Source organism: Molossus molossus, unplaced genomic scaffold (assembly GCF_014108415.1).
Source record: "Molossus molossus isolate mMolMol1 unplaced genomic scaffold, mMolMol1.p scaffold_m16_p_12, whole genome shotgun sequence".
Taxonomy (NCBI): domain Eukaryota; kingdom Metazoa; phylum Chordata; class Mammalia; order Chiroptera; family Molossidae; genus Molossus; species Molossus molossus.
In genome coordinates, this window is record NW_023425347.1 from 52939947 (window position 1) to 52962947 (window position 23001).

At 37.4% G+C, this 23001-nt stretch overlaps 1 protein-coding gene across 4 annotated transcripts; it reads left to right on the forward strand.

Annotated features, from left to right (window-relative positions):
- The first annotated feature begins 6403 nt into the window (after positions 1 to 6403).
- Positions 6404 to 22555, forward strand: SERBP1 (SERPINE1 mRNA binding protein 1). 4 transcript variants are annotated; one of them, XM_036256427.1, is made up of 8 exons: positions 6404 to 6812; positions 10607 to 10757; positions 11621 to 11761; positions 11891 to 11962; positions 12709 to 12783; positions 16668 to 16845; positions 19776 to 19949; positions 21596 to 22555. In XM_036256427.1, exons 1-8 carry the CDS (start codon positions 6500 to 6502, stop codon positions 21650 to 21652), a joined length of 1161 nt encoding a protein of 386 aa, XP_036112320.1. In that variant the 5' UTR covers positions 6404 to 6499; the 3' UTR covers positions 21653 to 22555. The 4 variants fall into 4 exon arrangements, with proteins under 4 accessions (XP_036112320.1, XP_036112318.1, XP_036112317.1 ...); XM_036256425.1 differs by having other exon boundaries at positions 12664 to 12783; positions 21596 to 21993; XM_036256424.1 differs by having other exon boundaries at positions 11873 to 11962; positions 12664 to 12783; positions 21596 to 21990.
- Positions 22556 to 23001: the final 446 nt, after the last annotated feature.

A 23001-nucleotide genomic window follows, 5' to 3' on the forward strand; every position in this document is an offset into this window, starting at 1 on the left:
GAGCTGGCCTCTTTTAGAATAACAAATGAAAATTTTGATTACAGAATATTTTCCTGGTTTAAATTTTAAACCTTATTACCATGTTAGTTGAGGGATTCCTCTAAAAAAAGAAAACTGGAAGTGACTTGAAAACACATACACATTTGATTACCTTGTATTCACTAGAGGATCTGTCTTCCAATTTGCCACTCCAACCTCATGCTCATTTGGCTACAGACACTCAAGAGATTTTTGTTTTTGTTGTTTGTCTTGGAATCTACAAGCTCCTTCCGACTTCATGTTTTCTTGCTTGCTGTTTCTTCTGCTTTTTCTTCAAATCTTTACAAGGCTGGTTTCTTCTCATCATTCAGACTTCAGCTCAGAAGGCTTTCTGACCACTCAATCTAAAAAAGTTGTCCCTTCCTCACACTATACTCTCATAGTACTTACCACTTTCTGAAAAATTTCTTGATTCATTTATTTACCTGTTTACTCTTTGCTTCTTTCCACCAGCATATAAATTCCATGAAAATGCGGACCTGGCCTGTTTTATTCACCACAGAATCTTCAGGGCTCAGAACAGTGCTTGACACATAGGTGGATGTTCAATAAACAGTTGTTGAATGCAATGTTTATCATAAAAATTACATTAAGAGTGAAATATATTTTCTATATTCAAAGGGGTTTATACAGATGCATTTGGAATTTTACTGGCTGTATTTAAACTGCTATTTATGTTAATGTTCAAGATAAAATGTTTTTAAAACAAGAATAAGTTAGTAGTATAATAGTAGTATCTTTTTTTCTTCTGAAGTCTTCTTTTTTGGTTTGACATACTTAAAATTAATATAAGTTAAAAGGAAGAGGAATATATTGAACACAAAATTAATTTCTTTTTATCCTCACCCAAGGACATTATTATTGATTTTAGAGCAAGGTGAAGGAAGAGAGAGAGAAAACACACACACACACAAAATATTGATGTGAGAAAGAAACATCCACCAGTTGCCTCCCAAACACGCCCTGACCCGGGATTGAAACTGCAACCTAGGTTTGTACCCTGACCAGGAATTGAACCCGCAGCCTTTTGGTGTATGGGATGACACTCCAACCAACTGAGCCACACCAGCCAGGGCAAACAAAAAATTAATTTTAAATAGATTATAGGCCTAAATATGAGAGTTAAAACTATTTTAAAATATATAAAAGTGTTTAAGGTAAACATAGAAGTAAATATTTGTGAGCTTGGGTTAGACAAAGCCTTGTTAGATATGACAACAAAAGCACAAGTGACAAGAAAAATAGACAAACTGGACTTCATCACAAAAGACATCAAATTTTAAGCTTTTATGCTGCGAAGGATACCACCAAGAAAGTGAAAAGTCAGCCCACAGAATGGGATAAAATATTTGCAAATCATATAACTGATAAGGCACTTGAATCCAGAATATGTGAGGAATTCTTATACCTCAATAATAAAAAGAAAATTTACCAGTTAGAAACAGCAAAAGATTTAAATACACATTCTCCAAAGAAGATATAAAAATGGCTAATAGCATGTGAAAAGATACTCAACACCCTTAGCCATTAGGGAAATACAAACCAAAATCAAAACTATGTTTAAAAATACAGATTATAATAAGCATTAGTGCAGATGTGGAGAAATTGGAACCCTCATACATGTTGGTGGGATTATAAAATGATGAAGCTTCTTTGGAAAAAGGTTTGGCTCCTCAAAATGTTAAACCTAAAGTTACCATATGAATCATAATTCTCTTCCTAGATATACATACAAGAGAAATGAAAACATATGTCCACACAATCCCTGCAAACAAATATAACATCCAAAAAAGCAGAAATAACCCAAATATCCACTAACTGGTGAATGAAGAAATAAAATGTAGTATATTCATACAACGGAAAATTATTCAGCCACAGAAAGGAAGGAAGTACTAATACATACTACGTCATGGATGAACCTAGAAAACATGCTGAGTAAAAGCCAGTCACAAAAGACCACATATTATAAGATTCCATTTATATGAAATGTCCAAATAGGCTAATCTATGAGACAGAAAGTAGATTTATTGGATGCCTGGGACTGGGGTGGGAGAGAATGAGGAGTGACTGTTAACGAGTATGGATTTCCTGGGGAAAGGGGGTGATAAAAAGGTTCTAAAAGTAGATAGTGGTGATAATTGTACAACTCTGTGAATACACTAAAAACCTTTGAATAGTACCCTTTAGTTGGATAAATTATATAGCATGTGAATTATATCTTAATAAAGCTGTTTGCATTTTTAAGAGTACAATGTAGGGGGGAAAAAGAAGTTTACAATCAAGAGGATCAACCTTCAAAGTAAGTTTGAGGTGGCAAAATAGAGTGTAATATTTCTATATTTAGCTTTGATATTCTAACTTTAGTAAGAGCCTAGACTTGCAAGATTATACTTAGCATTCCATCCTCAGACATAGAGGATTTGTCCTTTCTTCACAAGAACCACCTTTATTGCTTTTGTTTTAAAAATGCACACTGTATTTAGAGTACATTAAAAATTAGTCTCTTATTTACATTTTGTGCAGTACCTGTATCTAGTGTCCCCAAAGTGTTTTAGCAGAGTAATAGTTTCCTTTAGCTACAGGTGGTAGCAATATAAAGATGAAGGACTTTGTTTCCTCTACCATGGCCCTCACAAGTATAATAGTTGGGTGTCCAGGCTGTGAGATCAGATTGTCTGGACTCTTTCAGGCAATGTGAATTTGGGAGAGGTTCTTGTTCTCAGTTTTCCTATCTGTAAAGGGGACAGGGTAGAGGTACTAAAACTACTTACTTCATAACGTTGTTCTGAGAATGAAAGAAAATAATGCATGTAAAGTACTTAGCACAGTGTCAAGTATAGTAAAGGCTCAAATTATAGTTGTTATTAATTATAATATAGCAACAGTTAGTAATAGATCGAGATTATTAAGAAACAGGTAAAAACAAGTTGTAATGTGGTTGAGAACTGGGGTTAGCATCCTAAAAGTAAGTGAGGGTTGTAAGGAGGTATAATATTGTTTCTCAGTTTCATAAACATTAGGCAAACATATGGATATTTAATCAATATATTTGCACAGTTTTCAGCATTTACTGTTTAGAGAGCTTACTATAGATAAGGCTGTGGAATTGCCTATTTTTCAGAGAACAATATGTGATTTAAGTTTGCTACAGAAAGCTGATATTTTAGGCTACATTTCTCATTGGTGGTATCTTATAACTTGTCACTTTACAACTCATGCCTTTAATTTGAGTAACAGTCTACCAAGAAGTCTCGTTTTTTTTTTCTCCCTTGAGGTTTATTCAGCAATATTTTTTTTCTATTCAAAGTAGCAGGGACATTTACATATTTTTAAAAATTATTTTAACTTCTTGGGAGAAAGGAAACTTCAGTAAAAATGGTTACTTATAAGATAATAACTGATTTGAGATGTAAAAGAGTTACCATTTTGAGCTTTATTTGTATACTTTAAAAATGATTTTTAAAACTTTCCTGGATTAACCAAAATTCCAGGAGAGAAGGAAGTTGAAAGTGCTTACAAGTTTTTTCCCTTTCCCTAAATTTTATGCTACATTGATAGGTAAATTCTCTGAAGAGCATAAGTGAACCTCATAAATTCACAGCCATAAGCGAAATAAACCAATCAGAGAAAGACAAATACCACATGATCTCACTTATTTGTGGAATATAATGAACAAGGTGGGCTGATGAACAAAATAGACCCAGAGACACAGAGAGGAGTATGGTTCAGACTGACAAACCTAACAGGAGGGGGGCGGGGGGATAGATGAGATGAACCAAAGAACTTATATGCATGTATGCGTAACCAATGGACATAGACAACAATTCTGGGGGTGGGGGGGTCGGGGGTGGGGAAGGTGGGATGGGGAGGAGGGAATCAAGGGGGGAAAAAGGAGAAACATCTGTAACAAAAATAAATTAATAAAAATTGGAAGAAAAAAATAAATTCACAACCATACAATTCCCTTATGTGTAGCTTATATTTAAATATTCTTATTGTAATATTGCTTGGTGATCATAAAAATCTGTTTGAAGCAACCAGGGATCTGTACATAGGATAAAAATGACTAAGAACAGGCCAGCCCCGCTCCCCAGATTATGGCAGGAGTAGGTGCGTTAGTCTCTCTGTGCTTTATTTTTCTCACCTTAGAAATGAAACAATACTTTTCTCATGGAGTTGATGTGAGGACGGAATGAGATCACACATGTAAAGTGTACCAAGCACATAGTAAAATACAAAGTTTTAGCTCCTAATATTGTTGTGGCAGCAGCCAGCAAGAGTAAATTGTAGCATATGTCTCAAAGATGTAGCTATTAACAGTCCTTGGTAAAGAGAAAAGGTTTTTAAAGCATGGAGATCTTCCAAATTGCACTTAAGGGGCATGAAGAATGTGGAAAAACAAAACAAAACAAAACTCCTTGTCTTTCATCTTGGTAGGAGCCACAAGAGCCGGAGCTTGTAGAAAGGAGTGGGGTGTGTGTTTGAGATGGAAGTGTGTGAGGCAGGGAGGGAGGCAACAGAGAAACAGTTGACTTTGAGGAGTTGGGGGCTGGATTTAGAAACAAGAAAACCACCAAGCTTGCTGCCACATGCCTGTAATGTGACCCTGTCTTTTCTTTTCTCTGTTAAGGAATTGATTTAAAATCTCCTCAGAAATTAATTAGATCATATTCGGCCATGTTACATACTGCCCTACATGCAACAATATTTAAATCTAATTAAATATTTGGAAATTAATTAAGAATTGACTGACTTCTATCAGAAGGCAGTTTGGATTAAAGAGTTGATGTCAACAGTCTCATAGTAAAGTTAGAAGTCAGGGTTAACTCCTGGCGCTACCACTTAACAGAAGTGTGAACTTGATGTCATTTCACCTCTGAAATGGTTTCATCATCAGTGAAAATGGGAAAGTACCCACCTCAAAAGCTGTTCAGATTAAGGTTATTCATAACACCTGGAATATAGAGATGCATTTTTTTTTATTATATTGTGTTCATGGAAAAGGGTTTAAAAATTATGATGATATATTTAAACATTTATAGCGTTACCAAATACGCTTCAATACGCATCGACAGTCAATTTCCTTAACAGGTGTTAATATTCTCAACTAATGTCAATGTTTTAGTATATGATAATTTACTGATGTTTTCCTCCCCTCATTTTTCCCCTCTCAGCACACCATACACTCAGATGCTCTAAAATGTTATTTCTTGGCCTGGCTGGTGTGGCTCCGTGGACTGAACGTTTCCCCATGGATTGAGAGGTACTGGTTCCGTGCCCGGTCAGGGCACATGCCCTGCTTTCCCACTGGATCCCCAGTAGGGGATGTGCAGGCGGCAGCTGATAGATGTTTCTCTCCCACATCGATGTTTCTATCTCTCTCCTTCCCTCTCTTTCTAAAGAAAAAAAATCAGTAAAGACATATTTTTAAAAATGACAATATAAATAAAAATAGTTTAAAAATAAAATGTTATTGCTTGGGCCCATTTTACTAACACCTGATCCTTGGCTCGCTGGACACTAATGGACAACTGGGTTGACTCCAGAAAGTGTTTCTACAAACAGTGCCTCTTCGCAACTTGCCCAGTGTCTAGCTGGGGCTCCACTGTCAAGAGTTAACAGTAATTAAAGCATCCGTCGCAAAACTGTGTTTCTCACCCAGGAAAGGCGCGCAGCACTCCCATGTGATAGTTCAACTTGTCCTTTTGATTAATTCCGCTGTCCAAGTTCATTCCGCTGTCCAAGTTCATGTTCCTGCGAGAGGAAGCGTATTCTGCCTCACGCTAAATAGTGTCGATTCATTTTGGGGGGCACAGGAGGGCGACTCCAGCAACTGAGTAGCGAGGGACTTGAATCGAAGCCGATCGGGTCCTGCCTGGGTGAGGCCGGTACCGCACCTCGGCAATCCCCCTAGCCCCGGAAGTTTGGGAGTCTCCAGTTTTAAAATCTGGGAGTCACCTTGACCCTCCCGGAGAGGTGGGGGAAAGTTAGCCCTGGGCCTGAGACGGGGTGAGTAAAAGCAAAGACAGAGTACTTTCGGTAGCAAAATACGGTGTCACGTTTTCCCGTTTTCACCACAGCTCGAGACTCAAGAGAGTTTAAGGGTGGCAAAAGCAGGTGGCAGAACTCCGCCCACCACCGCGGTTCCCCTCCCTCACCTCGCACGCTCCACTCCCTCCGTGAGGTCCCGCCTCTCAGGCGCGCGCGAAGAGTTGTCGCGCCTTGCATTCTGGGAATTGTAGTCCTGGCGCCGGGAGCCGCTTCGGTAGAAGCGACTCTGGCCTACGCGCCCCAGAGTGCCCTGCGGCGCTGGCCGCTCCCGGATGTGTGCCTGGCGCCGGAAGAGAAGACGGCCCCCCTCTCTCAGCCCGGCCATCTTGTGGGAAGAGCTGAAGCAGGCGCTCTTGGCTCGGCGCGGCCCGCTGCAATCCGTGGAGGAACGCGCCGCCGAGCCACCATCATGCCTGGGCATTTACAGGAAGGCTTCGGCTGCGTGGTCACCAACCGATTCGACCAGTTATTTGACGACGAATCGGACCCCTTCGAGGTGTTGAAGGCAGCAGAGAACAAGAAAAAAGAAGCCGGCGGGGGCGGTGTTGGGGGCCCGGGGGCCAAGAGCGCAGCTCAGGCCGCAGCCCAGACCAACTCCAATGCGGCAGGCAAACAGCTGCGTAAAGAGTCCCAGAAAGATCGCAAGAACCCCCTGCCGTCCAACGTTAGCGTGGCTGACAAGAAAGAGGAGACGCAGCCGCCCGTGGCGCTTAAGAAAGAAGGTAAATCTGTGGTAGAAGGTGGGGAAGACCCATGATGAGGGAAGGAGCGGGGCGGACTTGCGACTCACACTTGCTTCTCGAGCTCCGAGCTTTCGCGGGAGGTTTTGCCGCCGATTTCCTCACGTTTCCCCCACACGACAAAAGCAGGTCCTGCGAGCGTGGTAGCCCCAAGTTCAAACCACCGCCTGCAAGGTTCCCGGAGCCACCCCCTTCCCGCCTCAGGTTCTGAGCGCGGAGCGTGGTCCCCAGATAAGCTGCTGCTCAGCGTGCTCGGGACCTTGGGAGGTGGTTGCCTTCCCGCCCGATTCCTCGGGCGAGTGTATGGACTGGGGGCACGGGGAAGCAAGGGGTCCCCCGCTTCTTCCTGCTCCGAGCTCTCCCTCCGCTCTGCTCGGAGGTGCAGTGGTCGGTGTTAGGCTTCTTCCTGCCATCTTGTCCCACGATGGCGTGGGGTGCCCCCGTGGAGAGCCGGGGGTCTGAGTTCACATCAAGCCCCTTCTCTGTTGGAGGTTACCACGTACTGTGGAGTAAGCTACTGCTTCAGGTGCCACATGTGCCGTGTCCCCCCCCCCCCGCACCCCCTCAGCTGTTTTAAACTTAGTAAGTTGCTGGAGTGAGTTAAGCTGTTGGGAAGGAGAGCGAATGGGCTGCATTCGGTGAAGCAGGAGCGGGAGTTGTGAATGGAGAGGGGTTTCAGGCAGTCCCGAGGACCGTCGTCTTGACACGACCCTGTCTCCGAGCCCCGCACTCGCCGTGCGGCGCGGCCCGGCCCTCGTGCTGGAGTGAGCCAGAGGCTGTCACGTTAGCCGAAGCCGAGAGCTCTTTGGAGTCTGGAGCTGTTGCCCCACATGTGCAGGAAGCATGGTCAGGATTTCATTGGCGGGTAATAGTTGCGTCCGGGTCACACTGTAAACCTCACAGGAGTGTCTTAAGCTTGACTTTTGCGTTCTCACTCATTGCTTGTTTGTCTTTTGTGCTGAGTGAAAAAGCAAAACAGTTGAGGACAAGAAAAATAGGTGCAGGACCTATTTTCCTATCAATAGCAAATAGGTGTAGGACCAAAGCTCAATCTTGGGCTGGCTTTCTCTGTTTAAAGTTGAAATTTCGCTTTGCTGCCACGTGCTCCGGAAAGAGGTTGTTTCTCATTAGCTTTAGTTGAGTTTGTTAGCATTTCAACGAATTAAAAAAAATCAAAACAATGGTGTTATATTTTGGTTTTAGGGTTTGCTTTTTTAAAACTAGAACTTCTGTGAGGCTTGGGAATAAAACAAAATAATTCTTGTATTAAAATTACAGGTTGGGGGAAGCACAGGTTGGAGTATTAAAAAGCATGTATACATTGCTTGAGCCAAATATCTGTTTTGTCAACTCAGCATTATAGCAACCTGTAGCACAATTGAATAAATCATTTAATGTGTTAAGGAACACTGGCTTGTGTAATTAAACTGCTCAGCTCTACCTCTTTTTTAAAAAAATTACGTTTTTATTGATTTTTTTAGAGAAAAAGGGGGAGAGAGGTAGAAACATCAATGTCAGAGAACATCGATTGGCTGCCTCCTGCACGCCCCCCTACTGGGGATCGAGCCCACAACCGCGGCATGTGCCCTGACTGGGAATGGAACCAGGACCTCTCAGTCCATGGGACAGTGTTCAGTCTGATGAGCCACACCGGCAGGGCTCAACTTGACCTCTTTGATGAGACTAATCCCAAGAAAGCACATGAAAAAATTGAATCTGAAGTGTAAATCTAAGATGTACAAGGTAGGTGTGTTCACCCATTTTGGATGTTCAAAGGATGAAGCATGTTTGAAATCCCTCAGTTGTTTTGATCATAACGCCCATCTTGAAATAAGCTCTTACCTGAGAACTAGTATTTTAAGTTACAAAGATAGGGAACTATTTCATAAATTTATAACCAGGACTGAGTTTGCCACCCAGTAGTGTTTCCTTGGGAAATCTCCCATATTTAGCTATCAACAATTTCCTTAGATCAGTGTTTCAGAACACTCTTAACTTTAAATTGCATAAAACAAATTTGTAAATAAAGGGGAAATGTTGAATGAAAAATACTCCTTTTGAGATCCTGTTGTCTGTCAGTTGATGTTCTGGGCACTGGGGAAGGATAGACCTATGTACAGGCTCTGCCTCTTGTAGTGGGAAGGATTGTTACCCTGATCATGTGTTCTGTGCCTTTGAAGATAGGGCCTAGTAGAGTGCTAGACATACCCTAGATATGTATTAAATGTTCATATTATAAGAATTAGCTTTGTGTTTTGTCTTTTGTCCATTTGAAGCGCTTGAGAATTGACACCACAGAGTATCACCAAGAATGTATACCAAGGTGTGTGTGTTTTAATTAAAAGCCTGGAATCTAGTGAAAATCAAGTGAGCTTGCAAGTATGGATAAATACATCAAGAGAAGCATGCATTTTTAAATGTCGATTATTGGGTGAATATATTTGATAAGTTTTTTAGATTCTGTAAACCTAATATCGAGTATTGGGTGGGGAAGCAAGCCATTGTTCATTTGGGTGTGTTTGGCTTGGATATCATTATAAAGACTGGTTCTATAGCTCCACCCCAATACACTATAGCTCTGACGAAATTTATTTAAAATGTCTTGGTGTAAGGTCTAACAGTGTGCCTATCCTGAGAGTTTATGTGGAATGGACTTTAAAATTTCATTGAAGAGTTTGATATTTACTGTTTTGCTCTAGTTACAAGCACCTGAACAATTGGGTACATCTTGGTGGTGTTCCACTTTCTTAGAAAAGAACCAGAGTGTATCAACTTGAACTCTTGTTATAAAAATAATTCGTCAGCTGCTGTTTGACTTTGTTGGAAATTGTGGTTTGGGAATTACAGCATACTTGAAATTTTACAATCATGAATTTAACCATCAACCTACCTATTCTTAAGGCCACAAATAATCTATATTGGTTGCCTCTGTGGGCATTAGACACCAACAGGAAAAAAGTAATAAAGGAGGAAATCAGTAAATGCACTGGTAAGAGCAAACCGAAAGAAAAACTCTCCATCTATAATATTAAAATAACGAGTATTTCCTAGAGGTTGCTTAACAGTTTTTTTGTTAGGTTATATACACACACACACACACACACACACACATATACATATATACATATATGTGTATACATGTAAGAACTAGGAGAAGAGGATGGTACTTTTTTTCTGGTTAAATAGCTATTTCAAACTACGGAGATATCCTAAAACCTATTTGTTTTTCTTTCAATTTTGTAATTTTTATAGAATTATCAGTCGTTTTGCTCTTTTGAGGTCCCCCCCCTGATTATGTAAAATAAGAGTGTGACCTTTTAAAAAAATTTTTTTGGTGGGGTCCATATCTGGTGAATGTGTGTAGATTTGCTTGATTGTTATTTATGAATGTTTACTGGTGTTATCTTTGATGTCTTTAAACTCCAAAATGTGTCATTTGCCTAAAATTTCTTTAAATTTAGAATTTTAAATTAAGAGACTGGCATTTTGGAAAGTAAGAGAAATAATGGTTGCCTACCCAGATGACTTCCAAGTCAGTTGCAGAGAGTGTTTTAAGAGGGAAAATGACTTGGTAAACTAGAAGTTTGAAACAAGTTTATTTAAAATAGGAATTTCTCTAAAGTACTATGTTCCACTTTAGAGATGCCCAATGTTTGCCTTTTTCAACAGTAAATGCTAGTTAGTAGACCCAAAGATTAACATTTCTTTTTAAGTGTAGGCCTAAATTTTTTGTGTTGCAGAATTAATTTGCTTATGCTGGTTATTTATCATTTTAGGAATAAGACGTGTTGGTAGAAGACCTGATCAACAACTTCAGGGTGAAGGGAAAATAATTGATAGGAGACCAGAACGGCGACCACCTCGTGAACGACGATTTGAAAAGCCACTTGAAGAAAAGGGTGAAGGAGGAGAATTTTCAGTTGATAGGCAAGATTTTTGAAAATTTCTTAATGTTTTGTCAGTTTATAGAGTCATATCTTAACACAAAGCTATAAATAAGTCATAATTGCCAGGTAGCATTGTGACTGGTTATGTTTTACCAGTTTTTCAAAGAATTGGCTGAATGTATGCATTGTTTTACTTCAAGCATTTCAGTAAGTTTTTAGTGTTCAGCCTTAGCTTAGATTTCTTGTAGTGAAACACTTAATTAAATTGATAGACAATTTCATTTTCTTGCTATCTCCACATGTTAATAGGGAAGTTCTGTTGGGTTGTTTATAGCGAAACAGATTACTCGTTATGCAGGTTATATTTAATTTTTTAAAAAATATTTTTATTGAATTTTAGAGAGAGGAAGGGAGATGGAGATAGAAACATTGATGAGAGAGACACATCAGTCAGCTGCCTCCTGCACACCCCCATATACTGGCAGTTGGGCTCACAAACCGGGCATATGATCTGACTGAGAATCCAACTCGCGACCTCTTGGTCCATGGGTCGATGCTCAGCCACTGAGCCGCACTGGCAGGGCTATATTTGTTTAATTATTAAGTGTATTGGTGAAAAGCATTTTTACTGGATTATAATGTAAAATGAGTAACAAGAAAAAGTACGTGCACTAGTAGTAAATTTTAGACAATATAAAAATAATTTTCTTGTTTGAGGGTTAGCTTTCTAGTTGTTTTGGTTTCCTTTGTGTGTTTAGAAATAGACTTGAAATTTCTAAAACATGTGTTTAACTGTTGGCTTATGAGCCAGTAAATGTATTCCTATATTTTTGAGTTTTTGAATGAATTTTCCTGTTCCTTTTTCTGGAGACCTGGGATGTTTATAATCTTTATTTGTTGTAGACCGATTATTGACCGGCCTATTCGAGGCCGTGGTGGTCTTGGAAGAGGTCGAGGAGGCCGTGGACGTGGAATGGGCCGAGGAGATGGATTTGATTCTCGTGGCAAACGTGAATTTGATAGGCATAGTGGAAGTGATAGATCGTAAGTCTTATATTGGTTTTTATTATATTTTATATTTGATTCTACTTTTTTAATAAAACAAAATTTGAATTTCCAGAACTAAAGAGTATTATGTTAACTCAGTTTTGTTAGTTCTTTTTCACATTACAGTGGCCTGAAGCATGAGGATAAACGTGGAGGTAGCGGATCTCACAACTGGGGAACTGTCAAAGATGAATTAACGTTGGTATTCGGTTTTTTTCAAAAATAATTTTAATAAAATTGATGCTATATCCTACTCTTAATTGGTCCTATACTCATAACTCTTAACTACTATTTGTCCCTGGGACAAGAATGGAATAGCTCTCATGTTACAGCTACTTCCATACAAGATAATACCTTGTTAGATATGATTAGATTAAAATAGCTTAAGTGACCAATTTTTCTATATTTCAGTATGTGTGATACCAGAGTTTCTTTTCATTTGGATATATAGCTTTTCCTTAAATTCTACATTGAAATTATTTGGGTCTTCTGATTTTCTATATCTTTAATTGTTTGTAGATATTGGCCCTTCTGGTTTTAAAAAATGTGATAAGCCAATGAGGCTTTGTTGTAAAATTAACGGTACTGTCTTGCTACTTTTTAAGTAAAGTACTATAACTTGAATCAGTATACATTTTAAAATTATATTCTCGCCCTGGGCGGTTTGGCTCAGCGGTTGGAGCATTGGCCTGCGGACCAGAGAGTCCTGGGTTTGGTTCCTGCTAGGGGCATATACCAAAAATTAAAAAAAATTTATATTCTCTTAAATTTCTACTAGAGTATAAATTTAGTAGGAAAAGACTCAGGGAATGTGAGGATTTTAAAATACTTTTGTAAAATGAATTCTTCAGCTACATGTAAATGGACCTAGATGCCTTTCTTTTTCTTTCTTTCCTTAGAGAGTCCCCAAAATACATTCAGAAACAAATATCTTATAATTGCAGTGACTTGGAGCAATCAAATGTGACTGAGGAAACACCTGAAGGTGAAGAACATCCTGTTGCAGACACTGAAAATAAGTAAGTGGTTTTATGTGTAGTGTTAATACTCCATCACTGAAGTTAGTTTGGATTTTTACCAAGAAAACCTGTAGGTTTAATGCTGTTATTTGATGGCTTATTTATTTATTTATTTTTTAAAGAATTTATTCTTTATATTTTCTTTATCGATTTCAGAGAGAGGGAGAGAGTTAGAAACATCAATGAGAGAGAACATTGATTGGCTGCCTCTTTCATACCCCTCATTGGGGATCAGGCCCATAACCTGGGCATGTGCCCTGACTGGGAATTGAACCGGGACCTCCTGGTGCATGGGTCGATGCTCAACCACTGAGCCATACCACCCGGGCTTTGATGGCTTTTTAAATAGGAAAGACTTTCATTGTACCCCAATTACTCTAATAGCATTTATTCAGAGGAGTGTTTTACACATGTATATATTGGTATGTTGGGCTGTATGCTTTGAAAAATAGAAATGGTTATTTCTATTTGAAATTACCATTGTTGTCTTTAAGGAAGATACATATTTTAGTAAAACCTGTTAGCCCTAAACACAAAAATTAACTATTGTAACCTCAAAATAGAGAATAGGAATAAGATGCCATGCGTTTTACCTAATTAACCTTAACTTGATAGAGATAATGATAGTAGATTTGTAAGAAATGGATCATGTAAATGATAGCTATCCAGAGACGTTGAATAGGTTAGGTGAGAACTAGAATCTGAAATTGGGCATTTCTAAAAATTAGACCAAATGGTTGAAATAAGATTTGCAGTGTTTAGAACTCATAGTTCAAAGTACTTTGGATTTTATAACTACAGTTTTGTTTTGAGACAGTTTAGAACTAGAAAACATTACTACTTTAGTTCCTCTATCTCTTTGAAACTTATTTTCCATCAACACTGAATTTGGCTTGTTTTAAAATATGTGAGGAGAGCAAAGGCCAGAATATGTTGTTCAGTAGCTTTATTAATCTTTTGAATTTTCTGACTTTTTAGGTAGAAGACTTGGTTTTGAAGTTTTTTAAAGATCAAGTTAATGCTGGTAGAAATAATTTAATGCCTTCCTCTACCTTCCTTCAATCTAAGCAGAAATTATATTTCAGTCATTTCTTACATAGTTTGTGATTTAAAGTCTTGCATTATAGATTATTTAGGTCAGTACTTCTTAACCAGGGTATATTCAAATCAATTAGGGAGTAGATGCTTTTCTAAACTTTGCTTTTTCTTTAGGAAGAATTGCTCTTACAGTGAACCACTACTAACGATTGAGGTAGCATAGTCCAAGGGTTTGGTAGAATAAGGAATAATAGATTTGCTATTGGAGAGAGTAGAAAAAATACGTGGTGTTAGGAGATGTGTTGAACTTAGGGTTATATAAATTCATTTATATGAAACTATATGGAATCATAATTTTGTTTGTAAACAATGAAATTGTGGTGAATGAGTTAAATGAGCATATGTAATAAGTACTTCACAATGTTTAACACAACTGTTGTACCTTTAATAAAGAGCCCATGTTTAGCCCTGGCCAGTTTGACTCATTGGTTAGAGCGTTGGCCCAAGGACTGAAGCATTGTGGTTTTGGTTCCCAGTCAAGGGCACGTACTTGGGTTGCAGTTTCAATCCCCGGGCCTGGTCAGGGTCATGCAGGAGGCAACAGTGGATGTATTTCTCTCATGTCGATGTTTCTCTCCTGCCCTCCCTTCCATTCTATTTAAAAATCAATGGAAAAATATCTTTAAGTGAAGATTGACCAAAAAAGAAAAAGGAGCCCATGTTCAAGTAACCTTGTGACCTGCAAAGATTATGAATATCTACCAGATGGAAATGATGTATTATTGATAGGGTACTGGAAACAAATTCTTGATTCAGGACCTGGGAATGAAATTGAGGATATTTGGACTAAAGGAGATTGTGATGATGGCATTCTATAGAGTAGTATCCAGAGTAGTGGAGAATCTGAACATAATATTGTATCATGTATATGGAAATACAAATTTAAGAAGCAGAGCTTGGCTGACTTTGATTCCCTCATATATAGTTTCCAGAGCTTTTGTTTTGTCTCACTTGATCCTTAAAACAACCCTTGAAGATGGGTGTCATGGTTCCGTGTGGCTTTGGCACAATTTATGAATAGCTAGTACTTTAAAAAAAATTTTTTTTATTGATTTTTAGAGAGAGAGAATGGGGGAGGGGGGGAGAGAGAGAGAAAAACATCCATGAGAGAGAACATTGATTGATCGCCTCCTTCATGCCCCCTACTGGGGATCCTGATCAGGAATTGAACTGGCGACCTCTGAGTGCATGGGTTGATGCTCAACTACTGAGCCACACTGGCTGGGCTGAGTAGCTAGTACTTTTTGTTGTTGTTTTGTTAATCCTCACCAAAGGGTATTTTTGCAATGATTTTTAGAGAGTGGGGATGGGGGAGAGAAACATCAGTTGGTTGCCTTCCACACGACATAAACCAGGGATCCTGGACCTCAACCAGGGCCCGATTGAACCACTGAGCCAAGCTGGCCAGGGCAGTAGTTAGTACTTTTTTTCTTAGTTTTCTCATTTGTAAATTGACATCTGGACCTGATAGCGAAATCTCATCAAGTCAATGTAAACATGAAGTTTTCAGATAGGATTAGTCGAGCAGTACAGGGTAGCATAGAAGGGGGAGATACTCGAGCTCTAAGGCTAACTGGATCATCTGCTATCTTTGGAAAGAAGCAGAGCTCCCAAAATAGCGAGCAATTTGTTTGACAATTGGTAATTGAGTTTAGACCAAAATAATGGATTTCTAGGCTCATGCTTGCTTTCTTGAAAAGGAGAAATCACAATATATAATAACTTTAATCTGAGAATTATATTTGGAAATAACTAATTTACTATTAAGTATTGAAACCAGTGTGTTGTGTGGAGTTTCATTGCTAGTGAAACCTCAGTGTCCTGTTCACACTCAGGTTGGTTTGAAAGTTAAGATATATAGAATCCAGCATTTGCATAAACCTGGCTTTTAAAGTTTGTTTTGTTTTTCTTTCATTGATGCTAAAATAAAGGCTAGAGGAACAGTTCTTTTATAGTGTAGAATATGAAGCTTAGTTCACAGGCATTCTAGATGATTATTTTTCATATATGTTATGAGCTACGTATTGTTGGAAATTAAACATTTAAGAGAAGTTAGGCTAAAGATTTTAATTACTTAAAGGCACAGTTTTAAGAAAAAGTGTGGTTTTAAGAAACGTGTATTTTAGCCCTGGCCGGGTGGCCTGGTTAGAGTGTTGTACCGTGCACCAAAAGGGTTTTGGGTTCGATTGTCAGTCAGGGCACATACCCAAGTTACAGGTTTGATCACTGTCAGGGCATATATGGGAGGCAACCAATTGACATTTCTCTCCCTTCTCTAAAAGCAATAAACATCCTTGGGTGAGGATTAAAAAATAAAAAAAGAGAAATGTACATTTTATGTTTGGTAAAGCCAATTCCAGATTGTATTACTTATAGATGATTGTTTAAAAGTTTATGAAGATGGCCCTGGCCAGTTTGGCTCAGCGGTTGAGCGTTAGCCTGCGGACCAGAGAGTCTTGGATTCGGTTCCCGCTAGGGGCCCATGCCATACAAATTAATTAATTAATTAATTAATTAATTAATTAATTAAAGATTGAGTTTTTAAAAAAAGTTTATGAAGACGAATTGTATTTTTCTCAGTTATCCACACTTTCACTCTTTCAACAGGCATTGAATTCCTGGTGTCTGCCAAGTTACACGTTAGCCTTTGGGTTGCAAAATTATGATCCACCCATCCTTGGATATTTCTCAAAAAGATTGACCAGCCAAGATTAACTTCCTTACTTATAAGTAATAGATTTTTGTCAGTCACCTAGTAGGTATAAAATTGAAACATCTTTTCACAGGGAGAACGAAGTTGAAGAAGTAAAGGAAGAGGGTCCAAAAGAAATGACTTTGGATGAGTGGAAGGCTATTCAAAATAAGGACCGGGCAAAAGTAGAATTTAATATCCGAAAACCAAATGAAGGTGCTGATGGGCAGTGGAAGAAGGGATTTGTTCTTCATAAGTCAAAGAGTGAAGAGGTAAAATCTAGTTGAGCTGTGACAGTTCAACACATTTATAATTTTTGGTTTAAAATTTCACATAATCTGTTTATTAAAAAGAAAGCTTTACAAAATAGGATCATTTGGGATAAGTGAATTGCTCAAAAAGGAAAATAAATTCCATTACCATATATTCCAAGAAATTCAGTCCTTCTATCAGCCTTTTTTTCAGTGTGGTAGTTCCTTCCCCTAAAAAAGCTGTTAGTCATTGTATGTCATGCTATTACTATGTTTCAGGAATATAGTCGGTCTTCAGAGTTGTGCTGTTTTTTAAAATCTCGCCTAATGTAATCATTCAAGGACTTGTATTAGATCGGAAGGTTGGCATTTTTATGTGGCTTAACCTAAAATAAAATGAGTGGCTGCATTCAGTTTTTGAAACTGTCTGCCTATGCCATATGTAATGGTCATGTCTCTTTATTGAGGAATGATGTGAAGACCAGAGAATTAATTTATAGATTTCCTTTATTTACAAAACATGGAAACTAATGAGAAAGACATGTTGGTGGCTTTTAATTTGGCAGCTTCTATTTAAGCCTTGGGGCATGTTCTTAAAGGAATGTACCAGTGATATATCCTTTTAGGGCTTGTGTAAGTATGAGATATTAGGCATAAAGTTAAATTAAAATGTTACAAAGGCAACCCATAATAAAAAGATTTGATATGATCTTATTATATTTTAATTTTCTAAAATAAAACAATAGCTGTGAAACAAACTTGGAAATACTTTGAAATAAAACAAGTGTTGAAGAGACATAAATATTTTTCTAGGTTTAGAGGTGATTTTAAAAACATTGAGTCTATAAAAATAGTATAAATGAGGGCATTGTCTTTTTTTTTTAAATCCTCACCCGAGGACATTTTTCCATTTTTTGTTCAGATAGAGTGGGAGGGATAGAAAAGAAGAGAGAGAGAGAAATATCGATGTGAAAGGGACACATCAAGTGGCTGCCACCCTCACGACCAACAAGGGCCGGGGACGAACTGCAACCGAGGTATGCACCCTTAGCGGGAACTGAACCCAGGTCTCTCTGGACCACAGGCTGATGCTCTTAACTGCTGAGCCAAACCGGCCAGGGCTGTCTTTTAAGTGTCAAGTTCTGTAGAAAGAAAAAATATTTTGCTTCATTAGAATGTTGGTTATTTTTTCATAGTTTTTGCAGATACAGTTGTTTTGTGTATCTGGGTAAAACAAATAGGATTTCTGATTAAAGAACCTTAAAAGTTTATCTTGGGAGATTGTTGAATTGATTATTAAACTACTTATTTGTTAACATGAAAAAGATCTATTGGATTGGACTCCTTTGAGACAATTATTCATAACTGTTTTGGGGTCCTGACAGAACTTTTATCCAGAACAAGTTATGTATAAAATCTGATAGAATTTTAGGTGATTCATTAATAACCTGAAGTCTCTTCATGCATTTTATAGACAGAAATAATTATACACGGTTATGTATATGGTTAGAAATTTTTGAAAACTGTAAAATGTGAAATTTGTTATGAATAACTTTGAAACCAGGACATTTTTATTATCAAGCCACATTTATATGCTTTGCTAATTTATCCTACTAGTTACTTAAAGATTAGGAATGTGTCCTCAACATCCAGACTTCCTTTATATTATTGTAGTAAAACCTTTTTGGTTGTTTCAATAGTATATTAATTTAGGCTTTTTTTTTTACATCTGTGCTCTAGAAACTTGTAAAAGTCTCTGTTGAATACATTGATACTGCTTTATAATAGCAAACATTTAAAAATTAGACAATTAGTATATATAATTGACTTTAATTTGCTAGCAATTTTGTGGGTTTACATTTATTTTTTAGGTTTCTTTAAAATAAAGAACCTATTGCCCTTAAATTAGGTTGGTCTGACTCTAAGGGATGGCATTTAATTTGGTTTTAGATGATTAAAGGGGCAAAGGCATGGATACAAATACAGCATTAATTTGTATTTTAAGGGTAATTATTAATGGTTGTAATATTATAAGATATTGAGAAAGAACAAACTATTCATATTCCTCCAGAAAAAAGTGTTTTTTATATAGATATATATGACAAAAATATATATACACATATATATAAATTAAAATGTAGTTTAACGTATAAAAAAGTTTCCAACTTGAAGGTTAAAATATTTAACCCAAATATGTAAGTTGTCGGATTAAGTATAAAATTCTGTGGCCTTTTTTTTTCAGACTGGGTTGTGTAGCTTAATACATAAATACAAAATAGGATCTGGATTTCACAAATATGATGACTTCATTTTTAAGATGGTTCCTTTGACCTATTTAAGGCGTGGTTTTATTTGGGCACAGCTTTTCAAAGTTTCTTTATGTAAAGATGTGGTTAACTTGAATCTGTAGCTCCGGTTTATATGAAAGGATATATAAAAGTTGTATATGAACAGAATGGCATTCTGAGAAGTCTGTACATGATTTCTTTTACTGATGGTTAGAAGAATATAAAGTGAAAGTTTTCTTTTTAACTTATAAAGAGATTCAGTATTATCAATAATAGGAACCTTACATGCTATCTATCCATGTCTTTATCAGGGATTCCTTTATGGGGAGTCCTAATCTGAAGGGCATATTTTAAATGTACTGCTAAAGATTATGATTCATTAGGTTTGAGATGGGGCACAGCCACTTGAGTGGTTGTTATTATATAGCTCTAATTGAGACTTGCCGTAATCACCTGTAATTTAATGTTAGGAGAATATGAAAGAGAAGTGCAAGGAATTCTTCCTCAAGATCACTATGGCTGATCCCAAAGCTTACTTATTACTTGTTGTATTTGTTCACAAAAGGACAGATTGGATTTTTGGTCTTTAGAAGAAAGCTGATTTAGACATTTTCAACATTACTTTCCTAGTAATTACCCAGTGGTCTTTACTTAAATTTTTAGGCTCATGCTGAAGATTCGGTTATGGACCATCATTTCCGGAAGCCAGCAAATGATATAACGTCTCAGCTGGAGATCAATTTTGGAGACCTTGGCCGCCCAGGACGTGGTGGCAGGGGAGGGCGAGGTGGCCGTGGGCGTGGTGGACGTCCAAACCGTGGCAGCAGGACTGACAAGGTGATTTTTAAAGACTTCTTTTGTCCTTTTAAGTAATTTGAGGCCCTCTTTTGGTAAACTCACTGCTTGAGGTCTTTTTGGGGACATAAGTAGAAGGAAAAAAGCTAGACATGTCTAAGAAACTACATTTTAGGCCCTGGCCTGGTACTCAGTTGGTTAGAGTATAGTTCTGATACACTAAGGTTTCGGGTACATATGAATGCATAAATAAGTGGAACAACAAATTGATGTTGCATGATTGCTCATGAGCTCTCTTTCTCTTTGTCTCTCTTCCTCTCTCCACCTGCACCCTTTCTCTCCCTTTTGCTCTCTAAAATCAAAATCTTTTTAAAAGAAATTACATTTTAGGTTATACTTTTGTTTGAAGTGCTTAAATAACTGTTTGAATAGTGCTGCCAGTAGAATTAAATTACCACCCTTTATTGAATACTTAATTAGGGGCTAGTCATGGTGTTGTGCTAGGTGTTTTATGTGCTATGTCATTTAATTTATGTTGACATCCCCATTTTACAGAAGAGGAATTCAACTACAGGGAACCAAGTTAATTCTTGGCCTTTGACAAAGTCTGCCTGAAATGACTACATCCTTCGCCTTGACTTCACTGCTTTTTAGGTCTCAGCTTAACATAACCTTTGTGTCCGTTGTATAATTGTGTGAAACTCACTAGATGATGATCTAGTGAACACATTTTTTAGTTCTTGATTTTTTTTTAAAACTTGACTTTTATGTAAGAGCTGGGATTCATTTTTGTCCTAGTTTTTGTAATCTTCAATGCCTTCCCTGTACAGTATGCAACACAACACGTTTTATGAAATATTTTGATACAAGCCCTATTAATTGATAGATTTGAGCTCTAGTCTGTCTGATGCCAAAGTTCATGCTTTTAATGTCTAGGTATTATTAAACTAAGTTATTAGAGAAAACCTTTTGGTTAGTTATTTGTCTCTTATGATCTATCTAGGATCTAACCATAATGTCTACCCGAATACTAAACACCTGATACACAAATTGGGGACCCACCTCCTTGACTGGGTCTGCCAATGTTTGATTATAGTGGTAACTTAAATATTACAGATTTTATGGTCATCAGTAACAATGTAGTGATATTTTGTTTCTGTTTCTTCTCCTGATAGTAGCAGGTGTTTTTAACAGTCAGTGTTGTGTATGTGGACCTTTTTAGTACTTTTTTGTTGTTGTTAGTTGTAGGTTGTAAATAGCAATTCACAGTTGGGTTTCATTATAACATTGTGTGCTGCTTAAATAATTGTAATCGGTTTCTTGGTTTGCTTTCAAATTGATGCCGTTGTTATGTAGCAAGTGGAGAGAACATAGGAATACTTAACAACAAAGTAAGAATCTACATATGTATCCCATATGAATCTACTTGTGTGATTTATTAGAAAAATAAAATAACCCATGCTGTTACTAAGGACTTTTCCTAGGTCTTGATAGAAACTCAGGACAAGACTCATAGCAAATATTTGTGGTCCTATTCTGGTCTATAATTTTGCTTTTAAAAGGTTTGACACATTTTTACTTAGTATTTTAACTTTAAGATTCTTTTAGAATTCTGTGTCTAAATGTAGACATTGGTGATTTATTTTAAAGATTTGAGAATTACTAATTTTGGTTTGTTTCTTTTTCAGTCAAGTGCTTCTGCTCCTGATGTAGATGACCCAGAGGCATTCCCAGCTCTGGCTTAACTGGATGCCATAAGACCACCCTGGTTCCTTTGTGGACCCAATTCTCTGAGGTTTTGCATGCTTAAGGATCCCAACCGACTAAGAAATTAAAAAAAAAAAAAAAAGACTGTCATTCATACCATTCACACCTACAGACTGAATTTTATCTGTTTTGAAAATGAACTTCTCTCGCTACACAGAAGTAACAATATGGTAGTCAGTTTTGTATTTAGAAATGTATTGGTAGCAGGGATGTTTTCATAATTTTCAGAGATTATGCATTCTTCATGAATATTTTGTATTGCTGCTTGCAAATATGCATTTCCAAACTTGAAATATAGGTGTGAACATGTGTACCAGTTTAAAGCTTTCACTTCATTTGTGTTTTTTAATTAAGGATTTAGATGTTCCCCCAGTTACAAACTGGTTTTAAATATTGGACATAATATCAGTTTTATTACCTGCTTTGCATTTACACACATGGTCAACTGGGACATGTAAACTCTGTCAAAATTTAAGTGGTGTGGAATACTAATGACTTTATGTATTTTAACTTAGTTTTAATATTTTCATTTCTGGGGAAAATCTTTCACTTCTCATGATAGTTATATGCTAAATCTTTATACAGAAATATCAGACTTGAACAAATTCAAAGCACATTGGTTTATTAATCCTTGATCCTGCATGGTTCATTAGGTTCAAATTGTAATTGATTGACTTTCAACTATATTTTAAAGTGTGTGACTTTCCCATTTTAAAAACCAAACTAGACACCTTACTGTCTATTAGAAAGTTGTTTAAGCTACTTATTGTTGATAAACACATTCTGTCAGGTGAAGTAGTTGGATGGATGTTGGGCTCTTCCCCCTCCAACAGGGTGGGTATAACAAATTTGGCTAATGCATAATATTTAAACTGCATCTGGTTACTTGGTATGATTTGTGTGTGTGTGAAAGGTCCCAAATCAAAACTGTATACCCATAATCAATGACCCTTTAACCCTTCCTATTCTAAAGAAACCAAAGGGCCTGGTTAGTTTGGTAAGATGCGGGAGTGTGTTAATTTTTGGAAATTGGAAAGCAGACAGCTTTACTTTGTAAGGTTGGAGCAGCACCATCCATGAAATATAAACCAAAAATCTTACTGTTTGCGAATTTCCTATATTGCTATTAGTTTTGGTCTTAAGATGACATTTGACTGTTCTACAGAAGGTGATAAGTATTTTTTACCTCTTCCTTCATTAGAAAATTAGGTTAGTAATGGATTCCTAAATGGGAGTGTCAACGCACTTAGTAAAACATACATGGAGAGAATGGTCAATAAACAGGTTTTCTAGGATATTTTTAGTCTTCTGCCATATTTATTGTTAA

Excerpts from the sequence above, each read along its gene's own strand:
- SERBP1 (XM_036256424.1), top strand. The coding sequence starts at position 6,500 with ATGCCTGGGCATTTACAGGAAGGCTTCGGCTGCGTGGTCACCAACCGA. Across the intron at positions 10,758-11,620 it reads GGAGAATTTTCAGTTGATAG|ACCGATTATTGACCGGCCTA; the intron begins GCAAGATTTTTG and ends TATTTGTTGTAG. Across the intron at positions 11,963-12,663 it reads ACTGTCAAAGATGAATTAAC|AGAGTCCCCAAAATACATTC; the intron begins GTTGGTATTCGG and ends TTCTTTCCTTAG.